At 42.5% G+C, this 21,691-nt stretch overlaps 1 protein-coding gene across 1 annotated transcript in view; it reads right to left on the bottom strand.

Annotated features, from left to right (window-relative positions):
- The window catches only part of SCARA5 (scavenger receptor class A member 5), a 124,402-nt gene that overhangs the window by 19,626 nt on the left and 83,085 nt on the right, over positions 1-21,691 (bottom strand). Inside the window, exon 7 of the mRNA XM_087717417.1 lies at positions 6,562-6,618. Within this exon, the coding sequence (XP_087573543.1) occupies positions 6,562-6,618 (57 nt within the window). The remainder of the gene's footprint in view (positions 1-6,561; positions 6,619-21,691) is intronic.

The raw sequence follows: 21,691 nt of genomic DNA, 5'->3' as shown, positions 1-21,691 counted from the left end.
AACGGCCTCCAGACCCCGGTTCATCACGTCCACCGCTTCATTGAGTTGGCACGGGGCGGACAGATACAATTGTGTATCGTCCGCATATTGATGGTATTTTATCCCGTGCCTCCGAATGATCTCGCCCAGCGGTTTCATGTATATGTTAAATAGTAGGGGGGATAGGACCGAACCCTGAGGTACTCCACATGTTAGGGGCCTCAGGGACGATCTCTGCCCCCCCACTAACACCGACTGCGACCTGTCCGAGAGGTAGGAGGAGAACCACCGCAAAACAGTGCCTCCCACTCCCACCTCCCGCAGTCGTCGCAGAAGGATACCATGGTCGATGGTATCGAAAGCCGCTGAGAGGTCAAGGAGAACCAGGATGGACGCATAGCCTCCATCTCTGGCCCTCCAGAGATCATCGGTCAATGCGACCAAAGCGGTTTCTGTGCTGTAACCGGGTCTGAAGCCGGACTGGAAGGGGTCAAGATAGCTAGCTTCCTCCAAGGCCCGTCGAAGCTGAAAGGCCACCACCTTCTCAACAACCTTCCCGATAAAGGGAAGGTTGGAGACAGGACGAAAGTTGTTTAAGATGGCTGGATCTAACGATGGTTTCTTTAGGAGGGGTCTCACCACCGCCGTTTTGAGTACGGCGGGGAAGTGCCCCTCCCGAAGGGAGGCGGTGACAACCGCCTGGATCCAGCCATGTGTCACCTCCCTGCTGTTAGCCACCAGCCAGGAGGGACACGGGTCCAGAATACAAGTGGAGGCACTTACAGCTCGGATGGCCTTGTCCACATCCCCAGAGGCAACTTCCTGGAACTCAACCCAGAACTGATGTGGCAAATGATCCTCCTGTGTCTCAGCTGGATCTACTGCGGTGGAGTCCAAGTCCGATCGAAACCGAGCTACTTTGTCCGCCAAGAATTGAGCATAATCCTCAGCCCTACCCTGCAAGGGGTCTCCCGCATCCCTCCTATTAAGGAGGGAGCGGGTTATCCTGAACAGGGCGGCTGGGCGTGACTCGGCGGACGCAACCAAGGAAGAAATATATGATCTTTTTGCAGTTCTTAATGCTCGGACATAGTCCTTGGTGCAGGTAGTTAAGAGTGCTCGGTTTGCCTCGGACCTATCGGACCTCCACTGGTGCTCTAGGCATCTCCTCCGGCGTTTCTTCTCCCGGAGTTCCTCGGTAAACCAGGGAGCTCTCCGGGATCCACTGACCCGGAGGGGCCGTAGTGGCGCAATCCGGTCGAGAGACTCCGACGCCGCCGAATGCCAGGCGGCAGCCAGAGTCTCCGCCGAACTGTGGGCGAGGGTATCAGGAATAACCCCAAGCTCCGTCTGGAACCTCAAAGGGTCCATAAGTCGCCTGAGGCGGAACCACCTGGTCGGTTCCTCCTCCCTACGGTGGGGGTTTGGCCTCCGGAAGTCAAGCCTCAGTAGGTAATGGTCTGACCACGACAGGGGTATGATCTCATTACCCCTCAGACCAAGATCACACATCCACTGCTCCGAGAGAAATACGAGCTTCGGCCACCATAAGCACTGATATGAGTGACGTTGAGCTCACCATGCCCTCCCTGGCCATGCTCCCCCCACTCCACCCCCAAGGTCAAACACAACCCTGTTGCGGCCCTCAATGAAATCGAGTTTGATACCCCTGATATAGAGTAACATAAAACTACAGAATCATCAAGTTGGAAGGGATTTCAGAGGTGACTTTTTCGAACCTCCGACTCAACTCAACCTCACCAGCCTCACCTGTCACCGGGGACAGTCCACCTGTCACTTATGGACTTCAAGCAAAGCAAAATTCCCCACTTAATGCAGAAGCTTGTTCCATCGTACATTCATGAAGTTCCTCCCGTCTTAAACCTCTCTCCTTCTAGTTTTAATTACTGGTTTTGTTCCTGCCGTCTGGACTATAGCAGACAAGTTACTAAAAACTTAATTCCAAGCCATTCAATCCCATTTTAGCCACACAAGAGCTGAGGTGGCGCAATGGTTAGGGTGCAGTACTGCAGCCACTTCAGCTGACTGCTAGGTCTGCAGTTCGGTGGTTCAAATCTCACCGGCTCAAAGGTTGACTCAGCCTTCCATCCTTCCGAGGTGGGTAAAATGAGGTCCCAGATTGTGGGGGCAATATGCCGACTCTGTAAACTGCTTAGAGAGGGCTGAAAGCCCTATGAAGCGGTATATAAGTCTAACTGCTATTGTTATTGCTATTGCTATTGTAAATCCCTTCAGTTTTGGACTGCTGCTCCACTCTGGTGGCTCAGCGGATCTGACTTGAAAAAAACAAAGTTCAAGGGAAGGGCCATGCTATTACTGTAGGTGGTTTTGGGATCCAACTGGATGGGCGGGGAGTAGAGAACAAGCAAAAATACATAATGAGAGCCTTTGACCCGCGAGAAGCAACGTCTGATATCTTGCTGCACCACAACACAACAGTAGCAATTGCAACCTGTCCAGGAAGAGCCTTGATCAGAAAATTTACTGGAGAAACAGTCTCCTCCTCCCTTATGAATATTCCTCCTCCCTTATGAATATTGGCTGAATTCAAAATTATTATTTAAATCCTAGGAGTTTAGGAGTGTTGGGGAAATTATTTTTATGTGTTGCTTTATTTTTAAATTGTTGATTTTTGTCTAGATTGTAATTATTATTATTGGATGTTAAATATTTATATTTCTGTACCACAATTCTAAAGAAAACCTACTCTATGTGATAGCTGGGCATCAAAAATTATTAAATCAATCAATCCTTTGCATAGCACTATGATTATGGCATTATATAATGTAGTGTGTATAAAATATACATTAGTGACGGGGTTCAATTCTTGGAGCTCTTCCTCCCTTTTTTAAAATCAGGCAGTGTTCTTTTATAGTCTTGAAAAAGTCTGCCATCTACTTATTTACACAAATTTATCTGCAAAGTGCTCCTGGTGGCCAGGGAGGGCAAAAGCTTTTTTAAAAAAAATTACCTCTTTAAAATCTTGGTGTGTCTTATACTCCAGTGCATCTTATAATCCAAAAAATATGGTATATATTTTTATTTATCACATTTATATAATCAACCATCTCACATACGTGAGTCTGGCTGGTGTACAAAAAATAATGTAACAAGGAGATTCCTACTGACGAGAAGGCGATTAGGAAAATATTAGAATGTGCAGAAATGAGTAGATTAACATTGGCAATTAAGGAGAAGGAACAAACTGATTATTATATGATATGGGAAGTGTTCTATCAATGGTTAGAGAATAAAAAAGGAAATTGGAAATAGAAGAAGGTTAAAAGAAGAATTGAAAATATATCAAAATAGAGATGTTAAATGACAATTGTTAGTACCAATATTATGAAAATAATAATGCTTAATGCTATTGTTGTATTTTTATTAGAATATATGTTAAGAAGGAAATATAGCGTTTTATAATGTTCCAAATATTCAATATATTATAATTTAGGGAAGAAAGTTGCATATAAATACTTGTACCCAGGAGACACACTGCTTATGGAAAGATGGAATGTTTATATTTTTAAAATTGAAAGCAAATAAACAATGTAACAGAGATGAACTTCAAGGGAAAATTGTTCTATGTTCAGAATGAATGTGAGGAAAAAATATTATGCTACGTGACATGAATGGAAGTGAGATCACAAAAGTCAGAAAAACTGATTGGGAACCTTTAGTGATCTAAGAATGAATGAGAATGGTGGCTGCTGTGTGTATGTACTTAGGAGAAGATAATTTGTTTCAAATACACAATGTATCCAGGAAAGAAAAAATAATTGCAAAGAACATAATCAAAGAGAACAACATTAAGGTTAAGAAGAAGAGAAAATTCAGAACAATTATAAAATAAAAATTGCTTTTTAAGTGGGTGAAAAAAGCTAAATAAGGAATATTCACCAGAAAGAATGGAATTCAAAATAAAAGTGATGAAATAATTTGGGATGAAATTGAAGCGAAACAGTCCTGGAAATAATATTTTAGAGATTAGTATGGTGATTGTAATGATGTTAAAGAGTACAATGGGGGAAAAATGCTATAAACAGTCAACAAATATGTTGAAAAGGATGGCATAAATGCTGTTAGAAATGGCAAAACTGCAGGAATAGGAATTATAAATGAAATAACATTAGAATAATGGATATAATTTTTAAAGAAGCCGCTATGTAATGTGTTTAATGAGGCCTGCATCTGTGCTGGACTACTGGAAGAAGGCCATTCCTGGCAATAGAGAAAAGTAATAAAAGTGTATGGAAGACTAGACAGGGATTACTTTGTTAAATGTAGCTGAGAAAGTATTAAGTAGAATTAGCTTTGAAAAGTACAACTTATAACAGCAATCAAATCTCAGAAGTGCAGTCCAGCTTTACACTGGGCAATGAGCATACAGATCAAATTTTGCCCTTTGGTTGCTCATTGAGAAATATATGAATGTAATAAAATGTATTTACTGGTTAATTTAGTGAAAGTGCATAATGAAATAAGTGGGCTTGACTTATGGACTGTTTTCCACAAATGAGGAGGTAAAAGTTGCCTGCTGAATAAGATTTAAAGTGGCATTGGACCACTTTATAAAATAAATAAAGAAAATTATAAAGAAAATAAAGCATGCATAAGATTACCTGGAATGCTTAGCAAATGGTTCAGAGTTGAAAGTGGTGGGATTCAATTTTTTTTTACTACTGGTTCTGTGGGCATGGCTTAGTGGGCGTGGCAGGGGAAGGATACTGCAAAATCTCCATTTCCTCCTGATCAGCTGGGACTTGGGAGGCAGAGAATAGATGAGGGCGGGGCCAGTCAGAGGTGGTATTTACCGGTTCCCCAAACTACTCAAAATTTCCACTACCGGTTCTCCAGAACTGGTCAGAACCTGCTGAATACCCACCTCTGAGTGTTGAGCAAGGAATAAGAAACAGATCTCTGGCACGTTCTTGCTTGTTTCATGGTTTTTGAATAAATGTATAAGGCAGTGTTTCTCAACCTTGGCGACTTTAAGTCCTGTGCACTTCAATTCTGGAAGTTAAAGTCCACAGGACTTAAAGTCGCCAAGGTTGAGAAACACTGGTATAAGGAATGCTTGTGGTGATGCTTGTGGTGTGTTCATTAGGAATATAAAAGTGTGTTGTTCAACTAGTAACACAGTTGTTAAGTGGATCTGGCTTCCCCATTGACTTTGCTTGTCAGAAGGTTGCAAAAGGAGATCACATGATCTTAGATCGCTGCAACCCTCATAAATGTGAGTCGGTTGCCAAGCATCCTAATATAAATCACGTGACCATGGGGATACTACCCCACTTGTGTGAAAAATGATCAGAATTCAGCCAGTTCGCATCAGTTCAGGAGAACCGTTTGTTAACTTTCTGAGCAGTTTGGCGAACCGGCTGTTAGAAGAATCTTCTTCCAACAGCCTTTTCTTTTTCCCACTTTACAGAGTTAATCCTGTCAGGAAGGCAGGAAGGAGACATTCTGGTGCACCTCTCTCTTTATGTGTGTGGCAACCAGGATATATTTATAATAATTGAAACATCCCAGGGTTACCGTATTTTACCGAGTATAAGACACACCTTTTTCCCTCAAAAAAGAGACTGAAAATCTGGCTGCATCTTGTACACCTGAATACAGCATTTTTTGCCTCCCAAAACTCCGCCCCTTCACCAAAATGGCCATGCGTAGCTTAATAGCAATAGCAATAGCAGTTAGACATATACCGCTTCATAGGGCTTTCAGCCCTCTCTAAGCGGTTTACAGAGTCAGCAAATCGCCCCCAACAACAATCCGGGTCCTCATTTTACCCACCTTGGAAGGATGGAAGGCTGAGTCAACCCTGAGCCAGTGAGATTTGAACAGCCGAACTGCAGAACTGCAGTCAGCTGAATTAGCCTGCAGTACTGCATTTAACCACTGCGCCACCTCGACTCTTTGCAGGAGGCTTTCAGAATGCTCCTGGAGGCTGGGGGAGGGCGGAAATGAGCTAATAACAAGCTGTTTTTTGCTCAATTTGCCCCATGAGCACTCTATAAGCCTCCTAAACGCTATCAATGCCCTCTTTTTGACAAAAAGCGTTTCCATGCGAAAATGGGCCATTTTTTGCTCATTTTTGGCCCCACCCCCACTCCTCCCAGGAGCACTCTACAAGCCTCCTAAGGGCTATGCATGCCCTTTTGGGGGGGGGGAAACGGGCCCGCTTTCATGAAAAACTGGCTGTTTTGGGGAGGTCTGCAGAGTGCAAAACCTTTTTTTTTAATTTTCTCTGCAAAACCTTGCTGGGTCTTATACTCTGGTGCATCTTATACACCAAAAAATATGGTACGTGATCGCTACTTGTGACCAACCCAGCCAATTTGCAACAAGCAAGTCAGTGGGGGAAGCCAGATTTGCTTAACAACCACACGATTAACATAACAACCACAGCATAAAAGTTGTAAAATTGGGTGCTGGTTAACAATCACCTTGCCTAGCCAATTCTGGCCTCAACTGCGGTTGTAAGTTGAGGACTAACTTACACCCATGAAAATCTAAGGCAAAAAAAGAAAGAAAGAAAGAAAGAAATTTAAGATATACCTGCTTCGCCAGCTTGGTCTCCCTTCTCGCCTTTCTCTCCCTTTGGGCCCCGCTCACCTGAAAATAGAAGAAAAAAGGTATCAGGACCACAAGGCTCTCAGGCATTGTGCAATTTTGATGCCCAACGATAACCACTTAAAAGACTGCAGTGTTCTTCACTGGACCCCATTCATTGGCAATGCGGCTTTCATGGAAGAACTGTGCTAGATTAATTAGACCTGTCAGTCTCCTAACCTGCTGTCCTTGTTGATATATTGAAAACAAAATTGCTAAGTTAATAACCCATTTGTGACCCTAATTGCATCCATTTATTTACGTTCGACATGCAAAGTTGGATTAAAAAAACTAAAAATAAATAAATCCTTGTCAAATTTTCTGTCCTGCAGGGACTCAGTTGCAGCTTATTTACTAGGGCCAACAAACAATAAACAATTTGGATGTGCCCCATAATGGCATTCCAAACTCATCAGTCCAGTTGCCTCTGACCCACGAATGAAATGTCACATCATTAATCGGGGCATAATTGCTTCATTCGAAAGCCGCCAACGCATGTGAGTGATCAAGAATGCCGCACACTTCCTTTGAAATGCTGTACCGGATCCATGCCCAATTCACAGAACGGATCTTGATCTTTAAAAGCGCTAAAGGTAGAGTTGCCTATTTGTTTCATTTATTATTGTTGGTTGCACAGGCAGCAGTATATCTAGACAGGAAGTGACACTTTTGCCCAGCTACTGAGTCCTTCCCAAGGATCTGGGATAGGCAGATGTTGTATGGTGGTGTTAAAGTATCATCACAGGATGTAAGCTGTTCCAAGGAAAGCTATCTTTTGCAATTGACTGAGGGTGATTTTATCAATGTCAATAAGGCTCAGGTGTTACTCCAGGTGTTTTGAGAGTGCGTCCAAGTGCCTATCACCATTCTAGTCTTCCTTATCAATTATTATGAGGGTGACTATGTTGAAACAGAAAAATGCTATGCACAACTGCCAAGGTTAATTCTCTCTCTGTCTCTCTGTCTCTCTGTCTCTCTGTCTTTCTGTGTGTGTCTCTCTCTCTCCCTCCCTCCCTCCCTCCCTCCCTGTAGCACTCTGTCAGTGCATAGCTTAAGCCTTCCGCATCATTGCATGTCAGGGAACGTATGAATCTGTCACTCAGAGACAGTTGCATAGCTGCTGCATTTACACTATATTGCCAAAAGTATTCGCTCACCCATCCAAATAATCAGAATCAGGTGTTCCAATCACTTACATGGCCACAGATGTATAAAATCAAGTACCTAGGCATGCAGACTGTTTTTACAAACATTTGTGAAAGAATGGGTCACTCTCAGGAGCTCAGTGAATTCCAGCATGGAATTCCACCTGTGGATGCCACCTGTGCAACAAATCCAGACGTGAAATTTCCTCGCTCCTAAATATTCCACAGTCAACTGTCAGCTGTATTATAAGAACATGGAAGTGTTTGGGAATGACAGCAACTCCGCCACGAAGTGGTAGGCCATGTAAACTCGTCCAACATCAGTGTGTGACCTCACAAATGCGCTTCTGGAAGAATGGTCAAAAATCCCCATAAACACACTCCTTAACCTTGTGGACAGCCTTCCCAGAAGAGTTGAAGCTGTTATAGCTGCAAAGGCTGGACCGATGTCATATTGAACCCTATAGATTAGGAATGGGATGTCACGTACAGTAAGTTCATATGCGAGTAAAGGCAGGTGAGCGAATACTTTTGGCAATATAGTATATATTTAAACTCTCTTGCTCAGTGATGGCGAACCTTTTCGGCACTGAGTGCCCAAACTGGAACACGTGTGCATGTGCACAGGCACTGCAGCTCTGGAAACTCAAAGACCAGCTGCCCAGTGCACATGCTCATGGCAGCCACTGGCCTTGTGGTTTCTGGCATGAGCATGCATGCCGGCCAGATGGTCGCGGATGTCAGAGCGCCAGAAAACCGAAGACCGGGAGTCCGGCACGTGCACGCACAACACCAGCCAGCTGGTCTTCGGGTTTCTAGGGATCCAGCACACATGAAGATCAGCTGGCCAGTGCACATACACACGCCAGAAACCAGAAGAGCAACTGGCAATGGCACATGTGCCCACAGAGAGGGCTCTGCATGCCACCTCTGGCACACATGCCATAGATTCACCATCACGGCTCTAGTTGCTCCTTTTTGTCATTGGAATGTGCTGGCCACCTCCCAACAGCTAGTCGGGTCAATTAATTAACATGCAGGATGCGAATCTCCACACAACTCAATAGTTGAGATTTGGGAGGTGTGCACATCGGCGCATCTACAGCCATCTGCAACCTGCATCAGTCCCTCATCAATCAACGTAGGTAGATGTCAACGCCTACATACAGTTGCAAGTCTAAATCAAGCTTCAGGAATGTGGACAATTACAGGTGGAAACAAAATAAAGTTTAAACTCCTTACAATTATCTGCAAACTGGCACAGCGGTTTTGAAATAAAGAAGACTAAAAGAAGCTAGAGCAGGTAATGAGGATGAATGGGTGGAGTGTCTTCTTCTAGGCTTGGTGTGAGATGCTGCTGGAGGGACAGGGCATGAAGCATAAGGGAGGCTGCCTGGGAGAGCCAAGAGTCAGACCATCTTTGGCCAAGGAGAAAAACTAGGAAGGAACCTGTGACAGCTGAAGCCAAAGAAGGAACCTGCAAGAATGAGCAGAAAGGAAAAATTGGCTCTTGGGAATATAGATAGGTGGCAAAGCAAGAGATTAAGGGCTGGATAACTTTTCAGGTGTGTGTTACAGAGAGAAGTTGTTAGCATTCTATACTGAAGATAAGTTTGGTAGGGGTTACAAACAAGCAGCTATCCATTTTGTATTATAAAGTAGAAATTTACATCTTTTAGTTAAGATCTGTTTGCAAATTGCATAGTTTGGTTTATTAGTGAACATATTTATGCCAGATCACAGATAGACAGACAGATAGATATGCACAAATGTTTGGCCCCAAAATTCTTGTAAATACACTATTCACTAAGCTTGTGAAGCAACAAACAGGTTTTATATACTTGTTAGCTGCCTATGTGAGTCTGGCCTCGTCATTATCCATTCCTACCCTCCAACATTATTTTTGTTGTCTTGTTATTAGAAGATTTAGAGGCCACCTGGTTTCAGAACAGATCTGGCTGACTTACATTAAGTATAGAACAGAAAACAATAAAAAGAAAAGCCTATGGATCCATATAAACATAATGCTGAATAAAATATATAAGAACCCTAAAACAGGCCCAGGGAAAACTGCCAAAATTTTAAGTACTTCCAGAAAACTATCAGGATGAAAGTGAAACAGATTGGGTGTGGGGGGGAGGGGGGTTTGAACCTTTATTTTAAACTAAGAGTTTCTGTGTAGAGTTGATGTCTTCCAAATGGGTTGACACTTCTCAAAATTCCTACATCCTAACACAGCTCTGTTTGAATGCCTCCAACAGAGGGGAGCCCAGCACTTTTCTAGCAATCGTTCCAATGTCAAACTTCTGTTACTCACTTGGCAAAAAACACATTTTAGTAGGCATGATCATAGCATGTGGGGAAAGGGTTGTTTTATGTTTAATTTTGAATATTTAGTACAACTAAAAGGCATAGTTCATTTCATCTCCAGTGATAAAAGGTCTTAGCTGATGTTGAATGTGACTGCTTGCTTCCATACAGGAAATCAGAAGATTACACTATCATTTAGGCATACATACACACACACAAACAAACAGATCCATACATACACGTACAAAGAATGAACTGAAACTCTAGAAATTGCATCAGCAGCAGCATCCTAGCACAGTACAATATCTCAAATCAACTAAAACAGCCCTTGTCAATGTAGGGCATACTAGATGCCCATGATGACAAACTATGGCACATGTGCCAGAGGTGGCACGCAAAACCCTCTCTGTGGGCACGGGGGCGTAGCCAGCTGCTCTTCTGGTTTCCCACATACATATGCATGGCCAGCAAACTGATCTTCACATGTGCCAGAGCCCCAGAAACCCGGAGACCAACTGGCCGTGCACTGGGATGTGCATCGGCTACCTGATCTTCAGGTTTCCAGAGCTCTGGTGCACACAAAGACCAGCTGGCCGGTGCGCATGTGCATGCTGGAAACCAGAAGACCAGGTGGCCGGCATGTGCATGCGCACTGCCCAACTGGTCTTCGGGTTTCCAGGGCCGAAAAGGATCGCCATCGCTGCTATATGCTATGCTGGACCCCTTTAGATGAGTATAGAAAAGGACTAGAGTAGGCACATGGGTTGCCTATATATGAGCCTACTTGAATGATTTGCATATCAGGGACAATCTCACAAAAGTCACGATCATTCAAAAAAGATCCTATTATTGGAAGGAAAATGTGTGAAAATTGCTCTCAGATTTTGTCTCCCACAATCCCAGTTCTCTATTTGGTTTACTGTTTTTCAACAGGTGGGCTGCATCTAAATTTGGGTTGCTGCCGGTTTGGCCCGGATCGGGTGAGCCTGTAGTAGCGGTGTCGGGAGGCTCCCCACACCCACCCGGATGCTTCTGCACATGCGCAGAAGCGTCGTATGTATGCACGAGCAAGTGCGGGAGCACACCCGAACCAGTTGTAAAAATATTGGCAACCCACCACTGGCTGCATCCCAGCATTATTTCTATTTTCTAAGAATGCCTATGGCATCCGTGGTTTAGAGACCAATCAGCATTTTTATAGCACAGCATATCAAATTTCCATCTTATTTTTTTAAGCAAAAAAATCCCCCTTTTAAAGCATTATTTTCCCTTCAAATGCTGGAGACCGTTGTTTTCACCAATCTGCTTTTAAGATAGATCATGGCTGGGCATAATGCAAATAACAGTTATATTATTTTATTCATGGGACGTTGAATAAGTGAAGATACACACTATTGATAGAAGCACAGAGGCTGAAACCTAGCCATTTTCTAGTGCCTGGGGGAACTAACTCAAGCATTATGAAATTGACCAGATGGGGTTTATGACAAGATCAGATTGTACAGTTTAATACAGAACTGGCAAAGAACCAAAAGGTTTGAAGGGAGGCAAAAAAAATCCACCCTTCAGTTTCTACATCTCCTAAAGCAATGATGGGCAACCTTTTTGTCGTCATGTGCTGAAAGCAAGGATGCGCGCCAGAACCAATAATACAATGCACGAGTGACCCCCCCCCTACACATGCCCCTCCCCCTGTGCATGTGTTTGTGCCCCCTGCGCTCCCCCTGCCCCTCTGTGCATGCACGCACAACCCCCTGTGCCCCATTTTACACCTAGTAGACCTCCCTGCAGCCTCCTGGGAGCAAAAAAGGTGCCGCAGGGGGGGCGCCCTCCCATCCTCATGCATGCATGTGCGCCACTCACACATGCACACATCCCCGCATGTGCACACAGACACCCGAAAATTATCTGGCCAGCGGGAGGCATGCACGCATGTACGGTGGAGCTGAGCTGCGGCGACGGCTCATGTGCCCGCAGAGAGGGCTCTGGGTGCCACCTGTGGCATGTGTGCCATAGGTTTGCCATCATAGTTCTAAAGTGTCTAGGAAAAAACTTAAAAAATAACTCTCTGTATTAAATATACAAAATCCAAGGCATGATAACTAGAAACCAAGCATGTTTGTATTGAAGACACCACTTTGAAGTGTCAATTCTTTACCATTTTTATTCTATTCTATTTTTTGTAGGGATAAAGTTAGCAAACAAGCAGCTCTCTGTTTTCTATCTTAATCTCGACCCTGAATTCCCTGGTTGGGAGATTTATGCACTTCAGTTTTTTCTTCCGGTCTGCTTCCTATAGATTGTAGAGATTATTTCTTTTCTTCTCCTTTTTTCTATCAAAAGACTAGACAGCTCAGAAATGCAGATCTCATATTGGAACATATAAAGTACTTATTATTTTGGACCTGAAGCGTTCATTCTAGATGCTATGAACAGGTTTATTTTTACTCTGTTGGCCCTTTGAGATTCAGTAATTCAGACATACAGTAGATGTACAACCATAAGTTCTAACACTAATTTTGTTGTAAGGTTCCATCAATTTTTCCCCCTCCTCTCCTTTTATTCTCCAGAAAACTAGAGAGGCTCCCTTTTGAAATGCTTCCAGTGCCCCTCCCCTTTTGTGTGCTGAGATATCTTTTACATCCCAGTTGTCCAGTCTGCAGCATTACACAGTCAATAAATATGCTTTGCTAAAGGTAAACAGAATGAACAGAATTCAATATGTATAGTGTGTACATGCTCTCGCTCTCTCTCTCTATCGCTGTATGTATGTATGTGTGTATGTATGTATGTATGTATGTATGTATGTATGTATGTATGTATGTATATATGTATGTATGTATGTATGTATACATCTATCTATCTATCATCTATCTATCTATTTATATTCGTAGATTTTCAAGGGTGTAGGTATGCTGGTCTTGTTGTATTCGGGTCTTTTCCCGTGTAAGATTGAGATTGTCTTGGCAACGTTTTGGCGAGGTCTCACTCGCCATCTTCAGGCTGGGTTTTGGGCTTAAAGCGTGGTCGGAGCTGCCATCTTAGGAATGTGAGGTCACATAAGATGGTGGTTCTTCTGACTTCAAGTTTCTCATAGGATCTGGAGAGCAGGAAGGTTTCCTCCCCGTAGGGATAAGATATTGGTTTTCGTAGATTTTCACGGGTGTAGGTATGCTGGTCTTCTTGTATTTGGGTCTTTTCCCATGTAAGATTGATGTTGTCTTGGCAACATTTCGGCGAGGTCTCACTCACCATCTTCAGGCTGGGTTTTGGGCTTAAAGCGTGGTCAGAGCTGTCGTCTTAGGAATGTGAGGTCACATAAGATGGTGGCTCTTCAAGTTTCTCATAGGATCTGGTGAGCAGATCTCATAGGATCTGGTGAGCCTGGGTAATGGGCTGTGTGATGACATCCTGAGCTCTATTGTAGTGACATTACATCACAGAACTCAGGAGGTTACAACACAAAGGCTCAGGATGTTACAACGCAGCCAACCCCCCAGGAGGTTGCAGCACAAGACTCAGGATATCACTACAATAGAGCTCAGGATGTCATCACACAGCCCATTACCCAGGTCGTTACAACACAAAAGAACAATAGGCACACAGCCAGTACCTCAGCCACACAGGATGTTACGTAACAGCTGACTAATCTGCAAACATCAACTCCATCAACTAATCAAGATGTTACAACACAGCCAACCAATCCGCTTACAGCAACAAAGCCAGCACTCCACACACCCCCACCAGTATTTATAGAAAGTCGGCAGCTCCGATCGCGTTTTGCTCACACAAACACGAAGCTGAAGGCACCAGCCTGAAGATCGCGAGTGGGACCTCGTCGAAACGTCACCAAGATACTCTCAATCTCACACGTGCACACACACACACACACACACACACATCTATGTATATATGTATATATGTGTGTGTGTGTGTGTGTATGTGTGTATGTGTGTATGTATGTAAGTATATATGTATATGTTGCATTTGTGCTGATAAATAAATAAAGGGAGACTAGTATAGATCTATTTCAAGCTATTTAGCTCTCATCAGCTAGCCACTAGTCTCCCTTTATTTATTTATCAGCACAAATGCAACACAAATGTAACAAGGCAACATCTGCCTGGATGGCTCCCAGAGTGAGCCGATAGACAGAAAAGGGAAGCAGTATGCTCCCTCCCATATTTGGGCATATATTATATGTGTGTGTGTGTGTGTGTGTGTGTGTTTGTGTGTGTGTTTGTGTGTGTGTGTGTTCGTAGATTTTCATGGGTGTAGGTATGCTGGTCTTGTTGTATTCGGGTCTTTTCCGAATGAGATTGTCTTGGCAATGTTTCAACGAGATCTCACTCTTCATCTTCAGGCTGGATTTTGGGCTTAAAGTGTGATCGGAGCTGCCATCTTTCTAAACAGATTTATAGAAATACGGCAGCTCCGATCACACTTTAAGCCCAAAACCCAGCCTGAAGATGGTGAGTGAGACCTCACTGAAACATTGCCAAGACAATCTCAATCTTACACGGGAAAAGACTCGAATACAAAAAGGCAGATAGATAGATAGATAGATAGATAGATAGATAGATAGATAGATAGATAGATAGATAGATAGATAGATGATAGATAGATAGATAGATAGATAGATAGATAGATAGATAGATAGATAGATAGATAGATAGACAGACAGACAGACAGACAGACAGACAGACAGACAGACGGGGAGAAAGGGAGGGAGGGAGGGAGGGAGGGAGAGAGAGAGAGAATAAAACCAGCAATCAGTGTACCATTGGCTCCAAAGCTGTCTTTTTATACATATGAAGTGGAATAATTTTGCCACAGAAAAGCCTTCCTCTCTCTCCAGCATTATTTCTTATTCTATACAAGCTTCACAGTTGCCCGCAGATATATTTTCTGCAAAAAAAAAGGTTTGCAGAGCAACCTACTGGTAGATTGCTCCTACTGTCGCTACCGGTACGCTGATGGTGATCTGTTCGTGCATGCGCCGGACGTGCACTGTGCACGCGACTGACATGCACTGCTCACTCATGTGAAATCCACTGCCCCTGCGACAACCAGATGCTTGTTGGGGCTCGTGCAGCTACCACACTCTGTGCACATGTGCGCACTTTGCTGGTTGCCATAAAAACAGCTATAGAGCGCGGGTGGGCCAAACGAGCCACTATACCGGTACACTCTCAGCTGCTCCCGGCCACTACCAGTATGGCCGTACTGGGCCATACCCACAGCAACCCACCTCTGGCCCAACTCCAGGAAACAGAGAGAAGCAACAGCAGCAGTGAAAATCCATTAACAGTCACATGCAGCAAAGCCAACATTTAGCTCTGTACTTCCATTAAAAAAAACATTTAAACAAGTTAAATAGCAACATGTGTGATTTAAAACACACACACACACACACACACACACACATACACACATCTAGTAAATACCATGAATCTGAAATCTGGGTTTAATAGCAAAAGATAAGATCTTCTTTGAACCCCTGTCTCCATTTGCCCAGCTTGACATTCCTGGGTCTGGGAAAAGTGTTACGAACAACCCAGCTGGATTCCCTTCTTACTATTAAAGTTTATCTTGGCCTTGGGGTATTACCCGTGTCTGTTTGCATTGGCAGAGGAGCCAGAAGTCTGCAGGGTCCTTTCATTTCCCAAAACTTTTATCTCTCTTTCTATCCCCTGAAGACAAATTGAGAACAATCAAAATGGCATTAAAAAAAAAGTCATTGGTTATATACTTAAAGTCACAACCCCTGGTATGCCCAAGTGTGGGAGGAAGGTCACACTTCCACTCTCTGTCATTAGGCTCGTCACAAGAGTCCATCCAGACAGAAATGACAGAGAGTGGAAGTGTGACCTTCCTCCCACACTTGGGCATACCAGGGGTTGTGACTTTAAGTATATACCTCCCACCCTGGCTGGCTGATAAAAGGAGTCGTTCTCTGTAGCTCAAATGGTTAACTCCCTGCCTGGGAGGCAATAGAGCACAGGTTCGAATCCCAGTAAGGATATGGCTAGCTGATGAGAGCTAAATAGCTTGAAATAGATCTATACTAGTCTTCCTTTATTTATTTATCAGCACAAATAAAAAAACACAAATATAACAAAGGCAACAGTAAAAATATTGGGTTTCTGTCTGGATGGACTCTTGTGACGAGCCTAATGACAGAGAGTGGAAGTGTGACCTTCCTCCCACACTTGGGCATACCAGGGGTTGTGACTTTAAGTATATATATATATATATATATATATATATATATATATATATATATATATATATATATATATATATATATATATATATATATATATATATATATATATATATATATATATATACTTTAAGTATATATATATATATATATATATATATATATATATATATATATATATATATATATATATATATATATATATATATATATATATATATATATATATATATATTCCCCTCCTGGAGTTCTCTAAAAACAAGCTACATAATGCTATAATGGGATTATAAAATCATGTCTGGGAGAAGGGAAATCTGGCTGCTGAGAAGCACTTATTCAATTTGCATTATCATCACCATCACCATCATCATCATCATCATCATCATTATCATCATCATCATCATCATCATCATCTTTTTCTTCTTCTTTTAAGAACCCCATAATCCCTTGCAGGGTGGAGTCTGGACAACTGAATGGAGCTAGCAGAGTGTTTAAGGGCCAGATGCCCTTCCTGTCGCCAATGTGGAGTTTTGTTCGGCAGATATATTCTCATTGTGCCCAGAGAGAGAAATATCTGCCTCTACCTAGGATTGAACTCACAACCTCCTGATTGTGAGAGCTCCACTTCTAGGCCACTGCACCACTCCACTTATTCAATTTACATGCCCCACTACAGTTGACTTTTGTACTTTATTTTTTAATTCAAAGAGCTTCCTTGCTTCACTTCCAAATATAGTAGGTGTCAGGCCTGCAGTTATATCCCTTTTAGGATCTTTGGCCTGCCACATTCTCTCTTATTTGATTATGCTGTTTCATTAGCGTAGTAGTTGGGAGGGGGGAATAGAAAGGAGTAGAATTGTGGAATGTGTTGTTGTCATTCTTTTCTAGAAACCCAAGGTCATCTTTTGTCTCTGCACCTCTGCATATGACCAGAACCAGCTGGGTGGAGATGCCAGTGTGGAAGAAGAAGATTGGACCATGTGATGGATTTGTGGGTGTGGGGACAAGATCATGAACTTTCAACTGGGCAGGAATCCAATGTAACTTCCAGAATTGGGTTTTTACAGATGCTAAGATGTCTGATTTATTAAATTGGAACTTTAAGGATCATTTTGCTTTGGACTCTGATTTAAGTCTACATGATACTTGGAACGCTGAAAGTAGCTTCTATAGATTGGAATAGAGAATTTTATTCTAAGACATGGAAGCTATAGGCATTTGCTCCAATGATGTTGCAGACTGGATAAAGTGATGGGTGAAATGCAGAACTGCTGATATGACAGGAACAATGCCAAGAACAAGATTTTTTTGCTTTTGTAGATATTTCTGACTTTGCCTTATGTTTTTGGTGCAAGTTAAGTACAATGAAACACATTTAGGGAACAGCAATGAGGATGCCCAGAGCATCAAAAATGTAGACTTATAGAGTGAGGCTGCAGGAATGTGAAATGTTTTGTCTTGAGAAAACTAGACAGAAGACCTGATGACATTCTCCAAGAATTTGAAAGGAAGTTACACAGAGTCACAGATTAATGAGCATCATCCCAGAAAATGGAATAACAGACCTGTGCTACTGCAAACATCCATCTGGAATGTTTTAATTGGGATTCCTATGCAGTTCAGAATTGGACTTGAACTCTAAATATCCCTATTCAGTTTTATGGCTTTTATGATTTATTCTCAGGGCATTATTCCGCAAAGAGGAATTATACTAGCAGATTCAGGTCCAGATGAAGTCAGTGCTCACAGGGATATTACGCATGGCAACTTCAACTTTTTAAGGGAAGCATTTGCTGTTCTTGCTTATTTCCAATAGATGTAAAATCATCTTATATATTTGAAGATTTTATTGATGGTGGCGTAGTGGTTAGAATGCAGTACTGCAGGCTACTTCTACTGACTGCTGGCTGACTGCTATTTTGCAGTTCAAATCTCACCAGGCTCAAGATTGACTCAGCCTTCCAACCTTCCAGCCTTCCCAGGTGGGTAAAATTGTTGGGGGCAATATGCTGACTCTATAAACTGCTTAGAGAGGACTGTAAAGCACTGTAAAGCGGTATATATGTCTAAGTGCTATTGCTATTGCTATTTATTAAACAGCTGTTTTTAAACAATGAAGTAGGGTATAAATAAGGGCCCAGCACTTGCATTTCTTTATTATACAAAAATTCAAAGCCAATCTTCAGCAACATAATAGATCTCCAAAGATCTCTAGGAACAGCTGCCAAGCAAATTTGATGATACTGGATTCAATGGACCATGTGGTTGGAAGCAGTAATTTTGAGGAATCCTATGCCAAGAAAGAACAGCTGTGCAATTTTTCTCCCTTGTTCTTGATGGTAAACAGTGAGCAGAGTTGCAAAAATATGTTTATTTCAGTAAAGGGGGGGTGGGGTGGAATCAACTCAAAATGATTACAGGGTTGATTAGTTTCTCTATGAGGAAAAAATATAGATTTTAGAAAAAAAATATTTAGAAAATAAGGAAGAACAATACATAACAGGATAACGTAACAAAGTAGGAAGGGACCTTGGCGGTCTTCTAGTCTAACCCCCTGCTTAGGCAGGAAGCCCTATACCATTTCAGACAAATAGTTGTCCAATGTTTTTGGAAAAGGTTCCAGTGTTGGAGCATTCACAATTTCTAGAGGCAAGTTATTGCACTTAATTGTTCTATCTGTCAGGAATTTTCTGCTTCTCTCCTTGATAAGTTTCCATCCATTGCTTCTGCCTTCAGGTGCTTTGGAGGATGGATTGACCACCTCTTCTTTGTGGCATCCCCTGACATATTGGAACACTGCTTTCATGTCTTCCCTAGTCCTTCTTTTCATTAAACTAGAACATATCCAATTCCACCAACCCTTCTTCATAAGTTTTAGTTTCCAGTCCCCTAATCATCTTTGTGGCTCTTTTATAACACTGCAGAAGATAATACTATAACAGGCAAAATGTTATTTGCACAGATGTGTGCAAATTGATGCAAGGTGTGAAGTACAGTAAGTGGATAGGATAATTTTTGTTTCTTTTTCTTGTAATGCTAGAATCAAGAGGTCATCCAAAGAGGCATTTGGAAATGCTAATTCATATAGCTCTGAACTCTGAAAGAGGATTATACAAATTCATAGAGGAAGAGGAGAGCACAATCAAATGCTACCCATCGTGATGATGGTGCTATTTCCATGCTTCAATATATTAATGGCCAGGGAGGAACAGCAGGAGAGAACCTTGCCCCCACCTCCCAAACCGGCCTAGGATCTTCGCACAGTCATTTGGTTGGCTATATGGGAAACAGAATACTTGATTAGGTGCACCTTTGGCCTAAACCAACTGTAGGATTCCTTTTAAGTTCTCTCTCTTTTTTTCCAAGTGAGGGCACTCCCAGCATTCTTGAGCCAACAAACACTTGGCTCAAGAATGCTGAAGCTTTCATTTTAGAAGTTTCAACAAAGTTGAATGTGTTAAATCCAGCACTTGCAAGTCCAGCTCGGACTACAAACAAATCTCCCTCGTTGGCTTTATCTTCCAACAAAACCAGCCCTTGAAATTCAATTTCTTATCAGCACAGAAAGAGATTGTGCAGATAAGGAGTTGAATTTTAACGGCCGGTTTTGTTTTTAAACATGTGGTTTGATTTGGCCCTATCCCCACATATATAATGAATGGGTTCAGCTGTTTTATGTACCTAATAGCCGTAATCGGGGCCTATCAGGAAATTTTTATGCAGGGAATTCAGACTTGCATCCTGGGAACCCAGCCAAGCCAGATGGTCTTTCTTTTCTCTAGCTTAGGAGTTCATTGCTAGCATGCCGTCTTAAAAATCTTTAAAAATGCCCTCTCGAACTGTTTTCCTTCTGCCCATTTGTTCATTCTTCCATCTCCCCCCCCCCGCCCCCATTTGTCAGCTTGCCGTACCCAGGTTACATTTTATGGGATTCCAGATGCTGTAAGCAAAAGAGGAGCAAGGAAGCTGTGTTGCCATCACCTTAATGAAGTGCTTAAAAGGTAGAGGAGGGGGTTAGAAAGATGATCGATCTTACCTTTTCTCCTCCTCCTGCTGTTTTAAAGTGCTACAAGAGAGCCATGATTTAGCTTAAAAGAGTAGGACTGGAAGCCTCCAAGTAAATCAGAGACTATAACTCTGCCCAGCCTGTGTTTCCCCCCCCCCCCCCCCCGAAGCTTCTGATAGGTTGATGTTGAAAGCAGAAAGTTGAACAGGGTTGAGCCATTTTGGTCTGATCCAGCAAGATGTTTCTTACATTTTTAAAGGATCTGGCCTTCAACACCACTGAAACCTCTAAAGTGCTTTGTGGCCCAAGCCACCCACTTGGGCTCAGGAAAAAAAGAGAGAAAGAAACCCCAAAATATGCATTTAATTGACTGTGAAAAGGGAATTGCTTGGCTCATATCAAAAGAAAATTGACTCTGATCTTATGTTTTTGCACAAGTCGCCTATCAAGTTGCTTGCTGGCAATCACCAATGGAGAGAGGAAAGGGGTAAGCAAGGGGGAGTGATCCCCGCCCCCAAAGAAGGATGTGAAAACCATGAACTTAACCAGAGCAACAAAAAACCACTTACTTGAAGAAAAAAGCACAACCCCTTGATTGCCAGTCAGAAATGTTAAGAAACGTTGCCTGTTTTCCCATTTGGCCTAGTGGTTAAGGCACCAGGCTAGAAAGTGGCTGATTGTGAGTTCAAGTTCCATCTTAGCAATGAAACTGATCTGAGGCCAGTCACTCTCTCTCAGCCCAACTCACCTCACAGGGTTGTTGTTGTGAGGAAAACAGAAAGAGGAAGGACGTTGGATATGTTCACCACCTTGAGTTATTTATAAAAAAATAATAAAGGTAGTATACCAATAGTTAAATAAATATTCTCCTAGTTTTATCTCCAAGGTTTTGCATCATGGCAACCAGAAAATGGACAGAATAGAATAGAATAGAATAGAATAGAATAGAATAGAATAGAATAGAATAGAATAGAATAGAATAGAATAGAATAGAATAGAATAGCAGAGTTGGAAGGGACCCTGGAGGTCTTCTAGTCCAACCCCCTGCTTAGGCAGAAAACCCTACACCACTTCAGACAAATAGTTATCCAACATCTTCTTAAAAACTTTCAGTGTTGGATCATTCACAACTTCTGGAGGCAAGCTGTTCCACTAATTAATTGTTCTAACTGTCAGGAAATTTCTCCTAAGTTGCTTCTCTCCTTGATTAGTTTCCACCCATTGCTTCTTGTCCTGCCTTCGGGTGATTTGGAGAATAGCTTGACTCCCACTTCTTCATTCCCTGAGATATTGGAACACTACTATCATGTCTTCCCCAGTCCTTCGTTTCATTAAACTAAACATTCACAGTTCCTGCAACCATTCTTCATATATTTTAGCCTCCAGTCC

This window comes from Thamnophis sirtalis, unplaced genomic scaffold, assembly GCF_051295495.1.
Source record: "Thamnophis sirtalis isolate CommonGarterSnake01/CBP01778 unplaced genomic scaffold, rThaSir2_p1.2 scaffold_6, whole genome shotgun sequence".
NCBI classification, from domain to species: Eukaryota; Metazoa; Chordata; class Lepidosauria; order Squamata; family Natricidae; genus Thamnophis; species Thamnophis sirtalis.
This window is presented reverse-complemented; position numbering and strand designations above follow the sequence as displayed.